General features: G+C 37.3%; 2 protein-coding genes across 4 annotated transcripts in view; both read left to right on the forward strand.

Moving 5' to 3' along the window:
• LOC132131899 (rab GTPase-activating protein 1-like) overlaps positions 1-22,500 on the forward strand; it is a 97,159-nt gene that overhangs the window by 31,528 nt on the left and 43,131 nt on the right. For all 3 annotated transcript variants that reach the window (XM_059544051.1, XM_059544052.1, XM_059544050.1), the window contains exons 12-13: positions 1,831-1,924; positions 2,060-2,210. In XM_059544051.1, coding sequence (XP_059400034.1) covers positions 1,831-1,924; positions 2,060-2,210 — 245 coding nt within the window. The remainder of the gene's footprint in view (positions 1-1,830; positions 1,925-2,059; positions 2,211-22,500) is intronic.
• Positions 15,093-17,465, forward strand: LOC132131839 (G-protein coupled receptor 52-like). The gene has a single exon (XM_059543972.1). It carries the CDS (start codon positions 15,920-15,922, stop codon positions 17,030-17,032), a length of 1,113 nt encoding a protein of 370 aa, XP_059399955.1. The 5' UTR covers positions 15,093-15,919; the 3' UTR covers positions 17,033-17,465.

The raw sequence follows: 22,500 nt of genomic DNA on the forward strand, positions 1-22,500 counted from the left end.
TATATATATATATATATATATATATATATATATATATGCTAAATCATGAACACAATGACAGGGTGAAATGGGCTGTGATGCATGGGGCGCCAGGTAAAATCTTTCCTAGGGCAGCAAATTGGTCAGGGCCGGCCCTGTCTGAGCAACATTAAAGTGTTTCGTTCCTGAATGAATCAACCGTTTAAATGATTCGGTTCAATCGCAATGACTCACTTATTAACAGTGACTCGCTGCCACCTATTGGCTGTTTTAATTTCCCATTTAATGGAACCTTTTCATTTTTTAAATAACTTCAAACATCAGTTTTCAATGTTTTATCTTTAAAATATCAAAACATTATTTATTCATTTGTAACTGCAGGTTAAAGTATTCCATGTTCCACGGAGCTGCATTAAACAGTGTGTAAAAACATCTAAATGGCACTTCAGATGCAGCTTCTGTTTTATCTACATTGCAAAGATCAATTTTGTTGATACTGATTGCATTTGCTTGGTAACAGCCCAAATGCAAGTATTTGACCTAAAATATGGTGCACACTTTTAGAAACAATGGTGTAAAGGTAAAAAAAAAAAAAACTCAGGTGTCAGCACAATTAAAAATAAGATATCAGCACAATAACACTCAGCAAAATAGTGTAATTATCGTTATCGATAAAATCCTAGAACTCACAGAGATATAACTTTTTGTCTATATTGCAAACCCTTAATTTTTTTTCTTTATTTTAATGTGCCACCCCCAAAATTTACTGTGGCCTCATTTGGCCACCCCTGTTAACATTTTCTGGGGGCGCCAATGGGTTAGATTAGGTTTAGATTAAGGATTGTTTTCTTATATTTTGTTCTTTCCTTTGGCGCCGCTTTCGTTCTTTTCCTATTTTATTGTTTGTTTGTTTACATTTTCACCTTGTACATAGCGCACATTATTATTGTTATTTTACTGGATCTAGTGGCTTTGGCTTTTTGTGAATAAACGTCCAGTATTTTTTCTCTTTCAAAGTTTTGTCTGTCATGTTCTTCCACCTCATTTCATACCCAGCAGTACGTTAATATGTAAATGTTACGGTACATTCCCTAGACTCCTTAAAGTTCGTAACAGGGTTTAAATGGGAACATTTTTCTGCTCAAGTATAGGCCTATATACGGTTTAAAAGAGGAAAAACTAATGGACACAAAAGTAGCCTACTTTTGGACAGAATACGAGTTCTTTGTTAAATACATAAAATAAAAAAATATTTTTTTAGCCTATATGAATAATGGATTTGAAACCTCAAAGAAAAGCCATGCCACTATCAAAAGAAACCTCGAAACATAAATGAGGTAGACATTCCCAGAAACTCATTATTTTAGTCGCAACAATCGGTTAATGGAAACGCTGTCCTTTCGCAATAGTTTTTTAATCAATATTTACAAAACATTAATTTCCCAAGAAGCTGAACGCATTAGCGGTTACGTGTCAGTTAAACTTTTCATCTCCAATCCTGTTTGTATTTTTGAGAAGTGACGCTGTTGTGTTTGTTTGTAACGGCCGCTGTCCATTAGCCTAAGGTTCTGAAATGCAATATTTTTTGAAAAGCCTAGTCTATTTTTATTTATTTTTTAAATGGCGTGCGCCCTTGAGCACCCACGGAGAAAAACATAAATCGGCGCCTATGGATCAGTGTCTGATTTTATTAACTATAAATGGATTATATATGAGACAATCATTCTTTTTATATATTGGCACATTCTTAGCACGTTATTAAATAAATTATTTTTTATTAAAATATTTTTGTCAACCATGTGTTTCAATAACTGCATTAACAAACATTTTATCTTTTTCTCTACTGTACAGAAAGTGACAGTGAGATCTCTAGCGGGACAGGAGACGTGTCGAAGGACTGTCCTGAGAAGATTCTGGAATCCTGGGGAGGGATCCTCAACAGATGGTGAGACTTTTAGCCCGACTTGTGACTTTGAAGTTTGTGGTATGGCCAGATTTGGAGCGTAGTCCGTATCGAACACGACTGCAAAAAAACAGCTCTGTTGTGCTGCACTGACACTGTCTGTCTTCCACCTGTCAGGCAGGGAAACCTGTTGACACGACCCAAGGGTCTGTCTGCTCTGGTGAAGCCTGGGATCCCGGAGGCCTTACGAGCTGAAGTCTGGCAGCTCCTGTCTGGCTGCCACATTGATCAGCCTCTGCTGGAGCAATACCGCATCCTCATCACCAAGGTAAGAGATGACAACCGTTACCACCGTTTTTTTGTTTTCGCAAAATTCCCAATTCATCCAATTTTTTGCCAGCTAGTGGACACATTCTCAAAAATGTAGCATCCACATTTATGGGTCTTTTCCTTGTTTGTTCAATGTGTTTTAGTAAATTTAGCTGAAGCTTTAGCTAACGCACAACATATGTACCAAGGGAGTTTGTGTGCATTTGGTAGATTTTGAAGTGAAGTCTAAAATTGCTTTGGACCCTCTTTGGTCTTTTAAAGCATTTAGGGTGAGGAAAGGCAGCGGTCTGGAGAACAGAAGAACGCTGTGTGCATTTTCAAGTTTAAAATTGATGATCTTTACTTGTTTCCGTTTTGTCAGCGAGATGAACCTTTGTAGTTTAGCAGGCTGTTTATTTACTAAACATATTTTCTACCCATATTGATGCTTCGCTCAGATGTTCGTTTGACCTCGTGAACTCGTGGAAATGGAGTTAGTTGAATATCTTTAGCGTTGCTGAGAGCGCATCTAATTACTTATTCCAAAAGCAGTGTCACAGCAAATTCGAGCGATTCCAGCACAGCACAGATCTCTATGACGGCCGATTATCTGGGAATGGACTGCAGTTTTTGCAGGCTACAGCTTTTTTACATGTTTGAAAAGCTATTTCTTTCATGTTGTTATTGCGGTCAGACTGGTTCTCACGCCAAGCGTGGTCAGTGACTGGAATGTTCCCACACTGAACTAATAACTTGACTCAGAAACGTGGGTCAGATTGTGGTATTCAGCCACTAATTTGGCACAAAATAATTTCAGTTATCCACATTTGAACTTTTTAGAGCTTGAAAGCAATTCATCAATCAAAAATTGATGGATTGATTTTTCTTTTTTTTCAGTCAAACACTGTTTATTTGTTAGGGTATTTTTCATTAGGTGCCAAACACCAAAGGTATTGTGGCCCCTATTGTATCTCTTAGTTTTCTTCTTCCTTCCCACTGGGAGTCTGTGGCAACCCTATGAACTGTAAGTAGGAAAATTTGAAATTTGGCACAATTGTAGTATGATGGTCATGAATGGTAATCTGACCAACTTTGGGGTCTCTAGGTCTATAGTCTCTATGGTCGCACCACCAGCTCAAAAATTAACTTCAATTTCAATTACAATTCTAAATATTTAACCCCTTTTTTTTTTATAAAATAATAATTAATTAAATTTAGTAGAGCTGAGTACTCTCCACATGCTGATTACATTATATAATTTACATTAAGAATTCGTCCATTACAGTAGTGGCCATTTTGAAAAGTACAGTATTCAATTTTTTCACTACTCCTTCTACAAAATATGTCCAATTCTTAGGAAAATTGGTTCAGATGATCTTTGGACCGAGCCGCACAGAAATGACTGAAATTTTTTTTGATATTCATCTTTGCTAAAAAAAAGTTATGATGTTGTGAACTTATTGATATCTGCCCAAAATGGGTTTAATGGCTGTAATTTGGCCAAACCTTGATCAATTGAAATAAAAATCTGTACTCTTCATTAGCACCATGATCTGAGTGTACATGGAGGCAGTGCCACCTATGGGCCATGAGATACCAAAAATTGCTATTTTTCCTAATAACTTTTGAACTGTTAGTCAGAAAATCATGACCTTGATGTCGGTGTAGTGTTGTCAAAAGACCCGGTACTTTGGTACCAAGTCGGTACTAAAAAAATTTAAATGTGACGGTACCAGGTTTCTTTAAGTACCGGTGGTACCGAGGTCCCGTTCAAACCCGGTTCAGCGCTATGATTTCGGCGAAGCAGAAAACGAGGACGGAATCTCAAAATCCAGTCATGAAAATAAAACTTACATTTTAATATGGACAGTCATGGAATTTGTCAAAGTTAGCATAAATTAATCAAATCAAATCTCCATATGGACCAGTATCTGTAAATGTTAAGCCGCAAAAGTTGTTTGAAATATGAATCCGTGTTCTGTGCGTCTCTGTGTGAATGAATAAATGGCAGAGACGTGCGGGTTTGTTTACTACATAGACGGAAGCGCATGACGCTTGCATTAATTTCAGCATCTGAGCTTCAGAGTTCTCTCTCCATCAAGCGATCTGAACTTTTCAGTTCATCTCAATGGACGCACAGCTCACCTGTATTTGACGCTCTGTAAACTCTTTGTGAAGGCGCACGACTCACCGTCGCTTTACTGATAGCGCTGTTTCTCACACATGCAAAGAGAGAGAGAGCGAGAGTCTTACCACGCTGAATCGACACGCTATATATAAACTATTCTTTGTCTTCTCCTGTCAAAATAATGGAGTTCATTTAGAATTATTCATATTCATTTTTGAACAAGCAGAAGACATACCGGTTTCTCCGGTAGTGGGCGGAGCTAATGCGCAAATGGCAATTTCATTGGCTGGCGCTGATCTCTTACCGTCCCTGTTTTGATTTCAGCAAATCAGTTTGACCAAACGCAGACAACGTGATTAATATTCATGAACCCAGCAGCTCATCAATTCATAGTGCATTGTATATACATTAGTATGATAGTAGAATTAGTAGTAGTATTATCTTTTAATAATAATTAATATGATCTATTACTATTTTTTTACAGAAACCCTCAATGACCAAAAATATCTTAAGCATCACCAACAGTCTTAAGTTCAGTTAAAATGACAAATAGGCATTGTGCTAGAAATATTACTATTATTTAGTAAAATGTATGTGATACTGCTAGTACTGTTGAAAAAAATTATAAAACTTTATTTTTTAAAGAAATAAATCACAATATTTCTTCCATGTTTTAATTTTAATAGCAAATCCCCTTTATTTACCAAAAATAAAATGTTTAGATTTCATAAATTAAAAGACAAATTAAATTTGGGTGAAACTTGTTTACTGTTTTTCATAATTATATAACTTGTAGAAAAACTTTAAACACAATTGTAAATAAATATAAAGCTAAAAAGTTATTTTTTTTTAATTAGCATATTTTTGTGTTTTGCTTTGGTACCGAAATTGGTACCGAGAACCGTGGATTTTCACTGGTATCGGTACCGAATACTGATCTGAAAAATCTGATCAGATGATCTTTGGACCGAGCCACATAGAAATGACTGAAGAGATTTTTGTAATTCTGTAATTTCATGCAGTGTAATGATGGTGACCAGAGGTCAGCTGGAGGTGAGGATACTCCAGAACAATCCTGCATGCCCTCATTCTAACCTTCCACAATCAATTTACTGTTTGGACAGTGGCTGAAGACCCCCACCCCAGCCATAACCCTGCAACACATGCAACCCTGAACATAAACCCCCATGGCTTCAAGTTGTACTTTTTAATACTGCTTCAGCCACTTTTTTTGTTTCCTGATTAAGATATTTTTAGGTTAACTTGTTTTTTTATGTGCAAGCCAATAATCATTGTTTCAGGTGCAACTCCTGAAATACAGCACAATAATCAATGCCATGCAGTGAGAATGAAAGTGAACGGATGCCATAAAATACCTCAGCTCTTTAAGAGTATGTCGAATGGGGTGTGGGATGAAGTCAAAGAATGAATGAAAAAAACAGAAAAGGAATAGCAAGAGCAAAGACTTTGCCAGATGCCAGTGTAAATCCTACAGTTCTTTCAACAACAGCTTTCCTTTAAATGAACGCCATACTGCCTTAAGGGTTATGTAGTGCGGAGAGTATAATTTATTCATTAATTTAATTTCAAGTATTCTCCACTGCAGGTCATGTCGATATAACAGTTGCAGCGCTATTTATAAAAATGAAACTATAAACTATACAATGTCCATGTTATTAAGGGGTGGTTGAAGGTTATGTTATTGTGCCTTGGGTAGTTAAGGCAATATTTGTAAGCTGGACTTAAAAATGTCTGCTCTGGCCTGCATATATTTTCAGTTAATCTGTATTTTTCCATGTTTTTCCATCTTTTTATTGGTCTTCTTTTAGATTATTTAACCTGCAAATTTAAAAACATTTAATAAATGAATTTAAATTTGTATAAAATTCAATTGAAATCATTTAGAAATTATATTTATTATCATTTATTTATTTATTGAGCCACAATCATTTAAGGGAGTTTTTTTTGTTTGTTTTTTTCACATCAGTCAGATTCATTTAACTTCCTTCTCATTTTTTCTCCTCAAAACATAATCCTATTCTTTCCACCATGTCTATAATGGTGTCTGACCATATGTTTTTTTTAACACTCTTGAGTGTGCATTGTCCTTGCTATGGATCAATGAAAATGCAACTTGTGTGGTGTTTCAGAGAGTGTGAAACTGACATTTTCATAACCTTTACTTCGCTGATGCATGAGGGATCTACCAAAGGTATAATTCTCTTGAGTCAGGGCTTTAAAAATTATTTGTTTGTCCACACAAAGTCAAAGTCAAAGTCACCTTTATTTATATAGCGCTTTAAACAAAATACATTGCGTCAAAGCAACTGAACAACATTCATTAGGAAAACAGTGTCAATAATGCAAAAATGATAGTTAAAGGCAGTTCATCATTGGATTCAGTTATGTCATCTCTGTTCAGTTAAATAGTGTCTGTGCATTTATTTGCAATCAAGTCAACGATATCGCTGTAGATGAAGTGTCCCCAAACAAGCAAGCCAGAGGCGACAGCGGCAAGGAACCGAAACTCCATCGGTGACAGAATGGAGAAAAAAACCTTGGGAGAAACCAGGCTCAGTTGGGGGGCCAGTTCTCCTCTGACCAGACGAAACCAGTAGTTCAATTCCAGGCTGCAGCAAAGTCAGATTGTGCAGAAGAATCATCTGTTTCCTGTGGTCTTGTCCTGGTGCTCCTCTGAGACAAGGTCTTTACAGGGGACCTGTATCTGGGGCTCTAGTTGTCCTGGTCTCCGCTGTCTTTCAGTGATGTAGAGGTCCTTTCTAGGTGCTGATCCAGCATCTGGTCTGGATACGTACTGGATCCGGGTGACTGCAGTGACCCTCTGATTTGGACACAGACTGGATCTGGTGGCCACGGTGACCTTGGAACAAGAGAGAAACAGACAAATATTAGCATAGGTGCCATTCTTCTAATGATGTAGCAAGTACATAGGGTGTTATGGGAAGTGTTTCCGGTTCCGGTTTGCCTAATTAATGGAGCCTAAAAATCCTTTAACGGATTTGGATAATAAAAGCATATTAGTATGTTATGTGTATGCCAGGTTAAAGAGATGGGTCTTTAATCTAGATTTAAACTGCAAGAGTGTGTCTGCCTCCCAAACAATGTTAGGTAGGTTATTCCAGAGTTTGGGCGCCAAATAGGAAAAGGATCTGCCGCCTGCAGTTGATTTTGATATTCTAGGTATTATCAAATTGCCTGAGTTTTGAGAACGTAGCGGACGTAGAGGATTATAATGTAAAAGGAGCTCATTCAAATACTGAGGTGCTAAACCATTCAGGGCTTTATAAGTAATAAGCAATATTTTAAAATCTATGCGATGCTTGATAGGGAGCCAGTGCAGTGTTGACAGGACCGGGCTAATATGGTCATACTTCCTGGTTCTAGTCAGAACTCTTGCTGCTGCATTTTGGACTAGCTGTAGTTTGTTTACTAAGCGTGCAGAACAACCACCCAATAAAGCATTACAATAATCTAACCTTGAGGTCATAAATGCATGGATTAACATTTCTGCATTTGACATTGAGAGCATAGGCCGTAATTTAGATATATTTTTGAGATGGAAAAATGCAGTTTTACAAATGCTAGAAACGTGGCTTTCTAAGGAAAGATTGCGATCAAATAGCACACCTAGGTTCCTAACTGATGACGAAGAATTGACAGAGCAACCATCAAGTCTTAGACAGTGTTCTAGGTTATTACAAGCGGAGTTTTTAGGTCCTATAATTAACACCTCTGTTTTTTCAGAATTAGCAGTAAAGAAATTACTCGTCATCCAGTTTTTATATCGACTATGCAATCCATTAGTTTTTCAAATTGGTGTGTTTCACCGGGCTGCGAAGAAATATAGAGCTGAGTATCATCAGCATAACAGTGAAAGCTAACACCATGTTTCCTGATGATATCTCCCAAGGGTAACATATAAAGCGTGAAGAGTAGCGGCCCTAGTACTGAGCCTTGAGGTACTCCACACTGCACTTGTGATCGATAGGATACATCTTCATTCACTGCTACGAACTGATGGCGGTCATATAAGTACGATTTAAACCATGCTAATGCACTTCCACTGATGCCAACAAAGTGTTCAAGTCTATGCAAAAGAATGTTGTGGTCAATTGTGTCAAACGCAGCACTAAGATCCAATAAAACTAATAGAGAGATACACCCACGATCAGATGATAAGAGCAGATCATTTGTAACTCTAAGGAGAGCAGTCTCAGTACTATGATACGGTCTAAATCCTGACTGGAAATCGTCACATATACCATTTTTCTCTAAGAAAGAATATAATTGTGTGGATACCACCTTTTCTAGTATCTTGGACAGAAAAGGGAGATTCGAGATTGGTCTATAATTAACTAGTTCTTTGGGGTCAAGATGTGGTTTTTGATGAGAGGCTTAATAACAGCCAGTTTGAAGGTTTTGGGGACATATCCTAATGACAATGAGGAATTAATAATAGTCAGAAGAGGATCTATGACTTCTGGAAGCACCTCTTTTAGGAGCTTAGATGGTATAGGGTCTAACATACATGTTGTTGGTTTAGATGATTTAACAAGTTTATACAATTCTTCCTCTCCTATGGTAGAGAATGAGTGGAACTGTTCCTCAGGGGGTCTATAGTGCACTGTCTGATGTGATACTGTAGCTGACGGCTGAATGGTTGCAATTTTATCTCTAATAGTATCGATTTTAGAAGTAAAGTAGTTCATAAAGTCATTACTGCTGTGGTGTTGGGAAATGTCAACACTTGTTGAGGCTTTATTTTTCGTTAATTTAGCCACTGTATTGAATAAATACCTGGGGTTATGTTTGTTTTCTTCTAAAAGAGAAGAAAAGTAATCGGATCTAGCAGTTTTTAATGCTTTTCTGTAGGATATGTTACTTTCCCGCCAAGCAATACGAAATACCTCTAGTTTTGTTTTCCTCCAGCTGCGCTCTATTTTTCGGGCTGCTCTCTTTAGGGTGTGAGTATGCTCATTATACCATGGTGTCAAACTGTTTTCCTTAACCTTCCTTAAGCGTAAAGGAGCAACTTTATTTAAAGTGCTAGAAAAGAGAGAGTCCATAGTTTCTGTTGTATCATCAAGTTGTTCTGAGGTTTTGGATATGCTAAGGAATTTGGTTACATCAGGAAGATAACTTAAAAAGCAGTTTTTGTGTTAGAAGTGATGGTTCTTCCATACTTGTAACAAGAAGTAGAATTTACAATTTTGGCTATATGAATTTTGCACAAAACTAAATAATGATCTGAGATATCATCACTTGGCTGCATAAATTCAACACCATCAACATCAATTCCATGTGACCGTATTAAATCTAGAGTATGGTTTCGACAATGAGTAGGTCCTGAAACGTGTTGTCTAACACCAATAGAGTTCAGAATGTCTATAAATGCTGATCCCAATGCATCATTTTCATTATCAACATGGATATTAAAATCACCAACTATTAAAACTTTATCTGCAGCCAGAACTAACTCGGATGTAAAATCACCAAACTCTTTAATAAAGTCTGTATGGTGCCCTGGTGGCCTGTATACAGTAGCCAGTACAAACATAACAGGGGATTTATCATTAACATTTGTTTCTCTGGATAATGTTATATGAAGCACCATTACTTCAAACGAGTTATACTTGTAGCCTGCCCTCTGAGAAATCCTGAAAACGTTGTTATAAATTGAAGCAACACCTCCACCTTTGCCTTTTAGACACGGCTCATGTTTATAACAGTAATCTTGGGGGGTGGACTCATTTAAAATAATGTAATCATCAGGTTTTAGCCAGGTTTCTGTCAAACAGAGCACATCTATATTATGATCAGTGATCATATTATTTACAAAAAGTGTTTTCGTAGAAAGGGATCTGATATTCAATAAGCCAAGCTTTATCATTTGTTTACACAAATGAAGATGTTGGGTGAATCTGAAAAAAAAAAAAATTATTACAGAGAGAAAAAATAAGATTTTGATGACATTGAAAATAAATGTTACTTAAACATCTTAATATAAAAAATTGTTGTTATTATTATTATTATTATTATTATGTTCATTGTCCGAAGCTCAAACTGTCATTTTGCAGATGAGTTAAAGTAATTATAATGACATTATTGAAGTCTAGTTTTATATAATTGTTTATTATTATTTATTACTGTAATCACATTTTATTCAACTAGGAATGTGATTGAAATGTCCTTATTTGTCATTAAATAATATAATCTAAAAAAAAAAAAAGTAAAAACAAACAAAAAAAATAACCTTGAAAGTAGGCTTAATTTTCTTTTATGCAAAACATTTTGTAGCATTTTTGAGGGGGAAATATATTTTACTTATTTCTTTTTTGTTTAAGAATCTATATGATCCACAAGATTGTTCCCCAGTGATCTGTATGCTACTTTTGTGAAATTTAAAAGAAGTCTGACACGATGAAACATCAGATCTTTACACTGTATTTTCACAAAGGATGTACTATATGTATTTATTTAGCCATTAGTTAGAGAGGCATGTGAAAGTCATTGTACTATCAGACTGAAGTAAATTGTTTGATTACAAGATTGTAACCAAGCATGAAATATACTCATTCCAAGAAGCCTCGTTTACAGCCATTTAGACAAATCATTGGGCTACGTCCAGCATTTCAAATTAATAGAAGGCAAGGCTTTTCCACCTTATATTTTAAATAGCTTGTGGGATTGATTATGTAGCCTTCACAAACCTGCTTAAGTTAATTATAGTCTTTATAGAGCATGTAATTTAAATCAGCACTTTATAGAGCATGTAATTGAAATCAGCATTTTAAATTAAATTTTAGTAATTGAAAAACATGTCTAATTATTTGAAATCGTGACATTTTATACAATTTAGCAAGAACTAAAAGGTGAGCAAAAAATTAATTCTAGGGCTCTATGACATTAGTCTTATTTTTCCCCAAATTCCAATACATTTTTCCAGATTTTTCTGGTTTTCATGGTTTAATAAAAAAATGTAAATAAAAAATTATGCATAATTAAAATCATGAAACATTTACAATTAATAGCAGTTTAATAAAAGATTAACTTAAATTAACAGCATTTTTAGGGGCCTATGACATCAGATGTATTTTTCTAAATTTGGTTTTATTGTACCCAAATTTAGTGTTTTCTATTTACATTTTTCTGGATTCCTCAATTGGTAGAGCATTGCGCTATCAAGCACAAGGTTGGCGGTTCGATTCCCCGGGAACACATGATAGGTAAAAATTGATAGCCTGAATGCTCTGTAAGTCGCTTTGGATAAAAGTGTCTGCTTAATGCATAAATTTAATTTAATTTTAATTTAATTACATTTTAATGGAATTTTGGAATCATGAAACTTACTGTTTAAGATACAGTTTAAAAGCAATTTAACAGAAATTATATTTTTAGGGCACAAAATTCTGTTTTATTCTTCCCAAAGTGTTTTGTGTTTTTATTTTTCCGGATTTAATAAAATTGTAATTATCAAAAAGCATGTCTAAATTGTTAATAGGGCTGCACGATAAATCGCGTGCGATATTTAATGTGCATCTTGTCAGTAAAGACGGTTCTGTAAACAGCATGGAGCAGCATTAACTACACAGAGCCGTTATTCACTGACAAGCTGCGCTTCATGTGAAAGCGCGCAAGTGATGGAGATTTACAGCTGTTTACTGAAAAGATGTGCATTAAATATTGTATGCGATTTATCGTGCAGCCCTAATGGTTAAATTCATACATTTTGTTTAATGACCTAAGTTTAATTAAATTACATATTTTACATTAATGTAGCCCTATGAAATTAATTTTTTTGGAAATTCTGTTCATGCATCACATGTGCGTGAGTATGTGTAGAAGACAAACCACTCATTCACACAGACACACAGAACACAGACACAAGTTAATATTGCAATTTTACAGCCCTTTACAAAATTTGCCATGTTTTGCCATAGGCGTTTTACTGCAAATTTCAGTTTAAGAACAGGATTCTGCGAATCTATCCTCATCATCTAAGTGCTTGCTGGTGAGCTGCCATTTTCCCAGTGTATGATGTTTGAGGCTTGTTCACAAAGCCATCCCAGTCTCCACTGACCAGCTGCCCCTCCCTCACAATAGACCCCTGTTCCTAGCACTGCCCGACATCTATCTTAATGCAGTCAACATCTAGCGACTGAACTGCCATTCACTCGGAACTGTAACGCTTCTATTAGCGGCCTCATCATACACCCGTTCCACCTCCCTGAGAAAATCAATAACCCGCAAACAACGTGATTTCATTCTCACAAAGACACCAACGAGAGAGCTTTTTGAAGTCATTTATATACATGCCTCACTTTATGGCTTTGTAATGTTGAAATGGATTTAGGCCCTTATCTGCACTGTTGAGTAGATAGGGTCGGCCCATCATAGCGTGTGCTATCAAACTGTGTCGCTGGGGTCAGCTCACTGCTGACACAGAAATGACAGTTCGTATTACCTAGAGACACACTTCATGCAGTCATATCCTCTGGACATGTGTGCAGAGGTTTGAATCATAGCTACATGCGTGCCTCGGGATTGAAGTTGTTTTTGCAATATTTAAAACATGAAAACTTGCTATGAATTTTACTATTATGTAGTTGAAAAATGGAAGCAAACTTTTTGTGTCAGTTTAAAGATTATATTTTTCTTAAAGCTCTTTTTTTTTATAAAAAATAATTTAATCTTTAGCAAATATTATTTTCATTGCAATCGAGTCTGGCAATGCATTTCAATGTATACTGTGTATACACGTACATGGATCATGAATTATATGCTTTAGATCTTGTTTATTTAATTTTCCTCAGTTTACGGTTTCAGTTATGAAAAACGTAGACATTCACTTATTAATTGTGCACAGTAAGAACAGGGCATTTTTTTCAAATTAAATGATGATGTAAATAGGATCCAATTTGATTTCATGTTGTCTTTGAAAGCAGTGGATTTAGAAAAGCCCTGACTGTTGCTGTAAATAATGCCAAATCTAGTCCAGCTGTCATCCTGTTCTGCCAGTGCTGTGATGAGAGATAGAGTGCCCTGTCTGTCCCTGTACAGAGTCCCTTGGATCAAAAGCTCCGGTACCGACAGATGAAGAGGATTATGGTCATTGTTTTCTCCAGCCTTTTCTCTTTCTTTGTGATGAAACATTTATAAAGGCCTCTGGCTGACACTGTTGTTCAGTAGTGTCTTGCTCCACAAGTTATGGATCAGCGTATTTTATACATTTCACCTACATGTGCTCAGGCAATGTAACTTATTTTATTCCATTTCCTAAATCCAACCAAAATCCATATGAAAGTGCCTCTCCATATTAATCTGGTTAAATGTAAATTAAATTAATATTTCTCTGCAGTATATGAACGGTGTTGATCCGGGATGTTTTCATAATTCTCCCATTTGCATCGTGATGTATTTGTATTTTTAAATATTTATTATAATATCTTTTATATATCCCTCCATGGCATATTTAATTCCCACTTGAAGGTCCGTCTGTGTCCCAAATTTATCATAAACACCTCAGAAGAAGGTTTTCACTGACAGCTGTCATTGTAAGACAGGGAGAAACTTGTCAGTAAAACTAGTAAAAATCTGCATTTGTGATTGTGATAGAGTAGACTTGGGCAATGTTATCTTTCCAGGGGAATGAAATCCCCCTCTCGGAGTCTCTCAATTTGTTCCTGTTTGTTGCACAATATCAGCTGCTGTGAAGGAGGGTCCTGGCTAACTGAAATGCCTGGCAACTGTAACTAAGGGGCAGGCACTGCTTGGGCACTGGTCTGTTTAAGTGACTAGAAGCAGGAATGAAAACGAGAACTAAGGATAATAAATCAGGAAGCTGTAGGAGACAACACCAAGAGATGGAAGTCTTTGATTATTTTTGAATGTGGAAACATCTTCAGGGTGTGCAGGAAGAGGAGGATAATGAGAAGAGAGCGAGAACAGTGTGCTGGGAGGAGTTGAGGACCTCAGGTGTCGCCAAAAGGGGAGGGAGGAGAGTTATAGAGCGAGAGAGAGCGGGAGAGAGAGGGCAAAGGAAGGAGGGAGTGAATGTGATCGAGAGTCACAGAGGAAGAAAGAGCGAGAGTGTGAAGGGGAGAGAAAACTGTGAGCCACTCACGGCATCTCTGAGCACCAGCAGTAACTGCTCTCTTTTCCTCAGCTCATTGTCTGATTTGTCGCACAATTTGGAATAGATCTGTTCAAAGTCTTACTGTTCTCCCCTTTTTACTTGTCTCAGTTTTGAATTCTTAATTTCTAAGTGTGTTTTGCACTGTGCACGCTCGGTGGGAACTGCTGTCAACCTGCTTTGGCTCACGGGTCACAGAGAGCTGAAAAGGACATGGCCGGTATGCAGATCTTCAAATTTTGCGAAAGGAATTCGTATTTTTGAGAAAACTTTAAATAATGTGTCACAAAGGAGTTGGAGAAGCAGCGGTGAGGTCTGTCTCAGAAGGAAAGAAGCTGAGCATGTACAACTAATCAGATGCAGAGGCTGCCATGCCATGTGATGTGCAAAGCATTGGACAGAACGATGGACTTGAACTGAGAACATATGGAATTTAGACAGGATGCCCAGAGCATGCTATCCTGGTGCAATCCGAGAAGACACCTTCACGTAAGCAGCGATATAGCTCTTTTGGAAAACACAGGTCTCTCCTTTTTATGTGACCTGCTTTTACCCGATATGCACAGTGAAAGTTCATGAAAAGTAAGTGGATTGGGAGCAAATAAGACCAAAGCAGTTCCATTTTGCCTCACTCAGACTTCTGCAGGCTATGAGCGGTGCTCTGTGCAGCAGTAGCTCTGGCAACTCTCATATGCTGTGCTGTGTTTGTCTAGAGTGTCTGTGTTTTGATTTGGACTATAGAAGTCAAGAGGTCCCTATTCCAGAAGCAAAACATGGTGTATGTTATTGTTTGGAGACATACTGATATGAATAGATTTTTTGGAGACTTTTGCAACTCTTGAAATTAAATTTTTGTGAACTCAAGAGAAGGTATGACCCTGGAACGTTCTTCATCAATTTTGTTACCTTTATTGTATTCTGTTATGCTTAATCCTTCTTATATAGTCTTAACTGGTCACAGGAAACCGTTTGATCTTCATTTCCTTATCTCACAACCCCTTCTACAATCCTGCACATTTTACCCTTGAGAGGACAGCTTAAGGAATTGGTTGACTTCACTGCAGGTGCTTTGGACAATATTGCCAGCTGACCTTCAGCACAGATATGCAAACCTTTTGTTAATGTTGCTGTTTCCAACAGCCCTATTTTTGTTTGCAAAGGGAAATATCTCTGTCTTACAATTACTGAACTGCTCCTAAGCATGACTGATTTCAGAGGAGTGCTAGGCACTTTTTTTTCTTCTCCTTACAGAGTCTATTGATTTTTGCCAATGCTCAGTTCATTGAGATCCAGCCATGTGAAAGACCGAGGTAAAGGGGAAAAGACAGAAGATTGAGTTCTGGTGGAAGAGATTACTGAGAAAGCACAGACACAGGATCACGTTGCAGGCCATCAGCACTGCGTTTAGGACAACTGAACCTTATCCAAGAAGACAAGGTCCAGGACAATGAACCAGTCAGAGCTGATCGAACCGGTCCCAAGTGTAAACAGCAGCCTTAGCAATCACTTCAGTGTGTCCCTAAACCACTCCTGCCCCCTAGGCTGGGGGGAGAACAAGGTCATGGAAGCTTGCGTCTTAGAGACTGCGGTCATTGTGATGCTGACGGTGCTCATCATTGCTGGGAATTTAACAGTGATCTTTGTGTTTCATTGTGCCCCATTGTTACACCACTACACCACTAGTTACTTCATCCAGACTATGGCCTACGCGGATCTGTTGGTGGGGCTAAGTTGCCTGGTTCCCACCCTTTCCCTGCTCCATTACCCAGCTGGTGTCCAAGAACCACTCACCTGTCAGGTGTTCAGCTATGTTATCTCTGTACTCAAGAGCGTTTCGATGGCTTGTTTGGCTTGCATTAGTGTGGACCGCTATCTGGCTATTACTAAGCCCCTCTCCTACAACCAGCTGGTAACACCCTGCCGCCTTCGCTGCTGCATCGTTCTCATATGGATCTACTCTTGCGTGGTGTTTCTCCCATCTTTCTTCGGCTGGGGTAAGCCAGGGTACCATGGGGATATCTTTGAATGGTGTGCCCACTCTTGGCCCACATCTGCACTCTTCACTGGCTTTGTTGTGTGCCTGTTGTATGCCCCTGCGGCCCTGGTGGTCTGTTTCACCTACTTCCACATCTTCCGCATCTGCCAGCAGCATAACCGAGAAATCAGCGAGCGACGGGCACGCTTTCCCAGCCAGGAGATGGAAACTGCCGAAGGAGGCAACCACACAGGCCACGGGCCAGACCGGAGGTACGCCATGGTGCTCTTTCGGATCACCAGTGTTTTCTACATGCTTTGGCTCCCCTACATTTTCTATTTCCTTCTGGAGAGTTCTCATGTGCTGGACAGCCCTGCCCTCTCATTTGTGACCACCTGGTTAGCAATTAGCAACAGCTTCTGCAACTGCGTCATTTATAGCCTGTCCAACAGCGTATTCCGGCTGGGAATGCGTAGACTCTCACAGACGCTCTGCTCCTCCTGCTCTTTCAGCCCGTGCACTCATGATGATAAGGACTTTGGAGAGCCAAAGCCAAGAAAGAGAGCCAACTCCTGCTCCATTTGAAGATCTTAAAGGGTTGCTTGGAACAGTCATAAGCTGCTAAATGTTGTTGCAATGGATTTGGCCCAGATTTTAATGTAACTGTACCTCTAACTAAAAGTTAATGATTGTGTCTTATACAAAGTTAGAAGAAACTAGCAACAGTGAGGATGATTGAAGTTGTCTAATAGTAATGTGATCTACATTCCCTGTAAATATTATGATGACCTGCCTTGGTCCTGTTAATACCACAGAATTGTCACTGGCCACAACTTGTTTGAAAATTTTGTTTTTAGAGCATTTGTGAGCAAAAGACAAAGCCAGGGGGTGAGTTCAAAGCTCTCGCTTGTGATGGCTCTTTCCAAATAGAGCATACTTGCTAACTTTAGGTACATAACCCATGTTGCTGGATTGATTGTTTTTATGTTTGTTGAATTAGATTTTTGTCACAGCTGTAATTGTATTTTAGCAAAGGTCTTCTCCTAGTGGCTTTTATGGTACAGTTTGTCTAGAATCTTTATCACAGGCAATTCATGTCAAAAGCGATGTAGCAAAGGACAAACAGCTTGGTCTGTATTTATTTTTTCAAAATCTTCATTTTAGATCTGATCTTTTTGTAGGAAATCTTAAAATATCATATGCACACAATATCAACAAATGCCACTAATAGATGTGGACTGTAGTTTAGATCCCCAGTTATGTAAAGCCTTAGCCGTTTGTAATTAGACCCATTTGTCTGCAGAGACCCTTTGGGAAACATGCAGTACAGCATGTTTTATTTTTTAAGTCATATTTTTGCCAGATCAGCTTTAACTTAACTTGAGCTGAGCTTTTTTCACTCACTTTAATGTATGAATGTCCAAAAAAGTTTGTCTACAATCTAAAAATTGAATTTTCATTCTTACAGTTTGATTAATTTATTTTTATAGATTTTCTTTTCTTTTCTTTTTATTTTTTTGAGAGAGAGTTTTAAACAAGTGATGGGAGAATATAATTGTTGATCAAATTCAAATACATGTAAATTATACAGATATTTTTTAAATACCCATGTAAGCTGAAAAACTTGTATACATAAATTGTGTAGTGTTGTTTTTCCTTTATTCTGTTGTCATTTATACATTCCAGTTCCAATTAATTTTTACATTGATTATTTTCAAAAGATTTACTGATTTACTGCATAGTTGTGTGACTGTTCCTAAAACATTATACTTCTTGTCATATTGAATTCGGCAATGAGTATTTTTATGTTATTATGCATCAGCCATTATTTTTGTAATGATACAGAGAATACGATATATGGCTGCTTCTTTTTGTATTATAATACTTGGGTTTTGTTTGGGACAGTGTTAAACTCGATGCTTGAGTCTGGTATTGGTGGTTTAGAAAGAAATCTTTGTGCATATTTCAGTTTGTTTATGCCTATAAACTTTATTTGCTGATGGATTTTACAGCACTGTACATGCTGAACTTCACAGCTCTAAAAAATCACAATACAACAACTAGGCTAGTTGATGTGCATTAGATAATGAAGAAAAGAAAAAGGTAAGAAGAATAGACTCACTTTCAAATTAAATAGTAAGGGTGTTCTTTTGTAATTCTTAACAACTTAAGAGTAAATTGACTATTTTATTTATTTATTTATTTTTCAATGTCCTATGGATTTCAAACCAATAAAATAGCAGAATATTCCTGTATAAATATTGCAGATGACATTATGATGTTTCGGTCCAATTCTTTTTTCTTGATTGGGAGTATAAAAGAGAATAAAAACTATAAAAAAAATATATTTCTTTTTAGTTCAGCAATTTTTGTTTGTTTGTTTTTTGTGAAACTCTCTGGATTTGCTGTTGCTGCCAGTACAATAAATGTGAACAGTAAACACAGATTCATGAGTGCATCTTTTGTCTGTAGTTAATCTGGATTTGACTTAAATGAATTGAAGTTTTATCACTTCTTATTTTCCTTCTAATGCTAATGCGTAGCTTTTTCGTTTTTTAAGCATGTGATCCTGATTCCTGCTCCATGTCAATCCAGGTATACTGGCTATGTAATGTTTCCTGATAGGTCCATAGAGTCTGGTCAGAGTTTAAGTTGCTCATGTCCTCTAAAGCTTCAGGGCAAAACAATCCCAGCACAACGGCCCCAGACTGCACACGCAGCAGGCCTGGCACTCGACGGCTGCCTCTAAAAAGGTTACAACTCCCTTCAGAAGGGAAATTATACATGTGCAGTTAGAGCAAGGGGGAAAATTAAGTAACCTTTTTCAAACCTAATGAGCACATCAAATGTTTCCATGATCATGGGAGTCTTTGGACCTTGGCACCAACATGAATAAAACATGAGTGCTCTCAGCGGTCACTAACAGTATGTCCCATTCCGCTTGCTTACACTTATGTGACATGAAAATGCATACATCCTTCTTGTATCTTTATCATTACTCAGCCCAAATACCTTTTCCTTTTTGATTTAAAGTGACCATTTTATATCTGGCGGAGGTTTCATTGAAAAGCAAGGAGATTTGTGAGCCTAGCGGATCTTAATGCCCGTATGGAACGGTGTTTAGCCAGCACAGCTGCTCCAGGGCACTGTCCTTTGCCGACATTGAAGGTAATGCATGCCTTGTCACAGACACTGACAAAAGAGGGCTTGTTTTTTGGCAAATGTATTAGTACATGTTGTTTCAGGCCCTTTGTAGCTCTATTTTTTGCCGGTCACAAAAAAGCAGACTGTTGAAAGTTAATAATTGGTGTTTTTGTACTGTTGCTTGCTTTTTGTTCTTTGCTGTTACATTACATCACAAATGTAAATTGCATGTTTTGAAATGTTTGAGAATTGATGAATATTCTAGCACATCGTCTTCACTGTTAGATTTTCATCAGGAACACCTTATGAGAAATAACAAGATCATAGGAATCAATTGGACTACCCTGCCCATTCTTTGTTTTTATGTGGAGCCTGTGAGAAAGACACATTTTGTGGCAGTGTTTTTTATGCACACGTTTTATCTCATTATATTCAGATTGAGTATATTCATTTTAAGAATTAACAACAGGGCCCAAATTGTGCCCAAGTGATAATTTTTTAGCTTGTGCATTTTCATGATTTATGAATGGACCTGCATAAGAGTCATTTGTTTGTAAAATCAGATACTGATTGAGCTGTACGTTTTTGATTCACTCCTGCTTCAAAAAGAATCAGTTTATAGTGGCATTTGAATTGGACTACACTGCTCAGGTTCAATGTTATTGCATGCAGCTTGTGAGAAAGACAGTTCTTGGCAGTATTTTGTGTCTTATATTCAATTCAAGTCTAGTTGCTTTTGGACTAGATTCAAGCCAGCACTGGCTTTGAGTAAAAGATGCAATTTTAAGAACAATATGGTGATAGTTCAAATGAATTAATTGGATCATAGTATTTTAACCAACCCTAGAATTGATGTGTAACTTTATACCAATACAATCTGTATACACTTGAAATGAGGAAGGACCAAAGGTTTTTTGGTGTTTTGTGGCTCTCCCAGGTTCAGGGTTTCATTATGGCTCCTCTCTGTTCGAGTCTTTTGCGGATGCAAACTGCACAAGAAAGCCTAATGTCAGCGAGATGGTGGCACAGGTTGAGCTGAGGATAACTAAGCACTGGTCCTGGTAGTGTATTTTTAGACCACATTCTGGTCATGCTTCTGTCATGCTCCTGGCCTTTTTTAATGCACTTTCAGACCAAGATTTGAGGCTAGGTCCTAAAGGAAAAACAGGCTTTATGCTATGCTCATGCAAAATATTAAGTGAATATATAGTAGAAAAAGCCAAACTGTTCTTTTTTTTGTTAATACCATTGTTACTTTTACAACTTATCTTTATATATACATTTTTAGTCTTCTGTTAAGTAGCATTTGCCTGTAAAAGGGCGAAAAATTTTGTGATTTCTCTTGATGTTGCTTCTTTTCCCATATACTTGAAGACATTTGTTCACCCTGCCAGTCTTTCATCCATATTCATGGACACAACCAAGTGGAGCTTACCGTCCAGGCCTGTGAATATTTATGAAAATCCTCTGCGTGCCATATTATGAATTCCTTTTAATATTAATCTGTGCTGCCACAGCTTCAAGAGGCATTCTCCTCCATCAAAAGGCTTTGAGTTGCTTGTCGGCAAGCGGGAGGAACACCTTCCCCTCTCGGTCTCTAATCAAAGGTGAAGCACTCACGCTCCTCGTTGCACACAGTGCTAATCACCATTGTTTCTGTACCTAATGGCTGTTTATTATGGCTCCTCTTTCTTTCACACTCTCTAAGTGGGATACCGGTACTTATATTTGTGAAGTGAGAGTTTAAAAGGATGCCAAACCCACCCAGGTACTCTTCATGCTGTTATCTGTGGGTGGTGTTGGTTAGTGCTTTAGATCTGTAGTAGAAACCAAAAGATTGTAAGGTTCAAATCCCGCAAGAAGAATATGCATTTTAGTTAAGTGACTTGGAAAGTCTTTGTGACTTTTCGTCAACATTGGACATCAGTTAAAATTCAGCTTATTTTATTTTATTTTTTATTATTTATTTTTTGCATTAATCACGATGCATCACAATGCATTTACTATGCACTGCATACTCAAATTAAAATTTTACTTCATATTTATACAATATGCACATATGCAACAAATGATGTCAGAAAAGCATCTTTAGGTTACAATCGGTTATGGTCTATTACTGAACTGAAGCGCTGCACAGTTTAAACGAGTAGTGCAGTTTAACCGGCACAGTGCTTGTAGAGCCTGATGTAAACGAAAGTGTGCACAGCACAAGCGTAAATGTGTGCACAGCAGAAGTGACGTGAATATTGAGGAAACGATGTATGGTTTTCAGAGACTGACTGGTTGCGCCATTAATGAAATCGCCTGTGTATTAATTTTTTATATAATTATATACAGATTTTGCAGAGACTAACTGGTTGTGCCATTAACAAAATCACCTGTGTGTTAATTTTATATATATATATATATATATATTTATATAATTATATTCAAATTTTGCAGTCGCACCAGTGCAACCTCTAAAAAAAATTGATTACACCAGCAGGAAAAGTGGTCGCAGTCTGGAGCCCTGCATTAGCCTAACTGTGCATTCACAGCAGACACGATAAAACGTGATATTCGCGCATAGTTGGACGCTTGAACATTTAGAGTTTATATTCTTCATTCGCGTGTGAAATTAACTTCACAACAGACGTGAATTCGCATCATGGGGGGGGCTTCTGCCAGTTGAGTTCAAGCAGCATTTTCAACTACCATTTTTATTCATATAATCTTAAAAATATTACTGTTATCGTGTCATGAAATGTAGTTTTAAAAGTATTTCAGGTGAGAATGTAGTTGTTTTAAACTCAAATATGTGGTTTATTTATAATGACAGCGACGATTTAAAAATATGTTTCGATGATTTTCTGAGATGAGCTCCGTGCAATCAGCGGGAGCTCGATGATCATGTATCTGGCTAGAGCAGT

Source organism: Carassius carassius, chromosome 48 (genome assembly GCF_963082965.1).
Source record: "Carassius carassius chromosome 48, fCarCar2.1, whole genome shotgun sequence".
Lineage (NCBI taxonomy): Eukaryota > Metazoa > Chordata > Actinopteri > Cypriniformes > Cyprinidae > Carassius > Carassius carassius.

Excerpts from the sequence above, each read along its gene's own strand:
- LOC132131839 (XM_059543972.1), top strand. The coding sequence starts at position 15,920 with ATGAACCAGTCAGAGCTGATCGAACCGGTCCCAAGTGTAAACAGCAGC.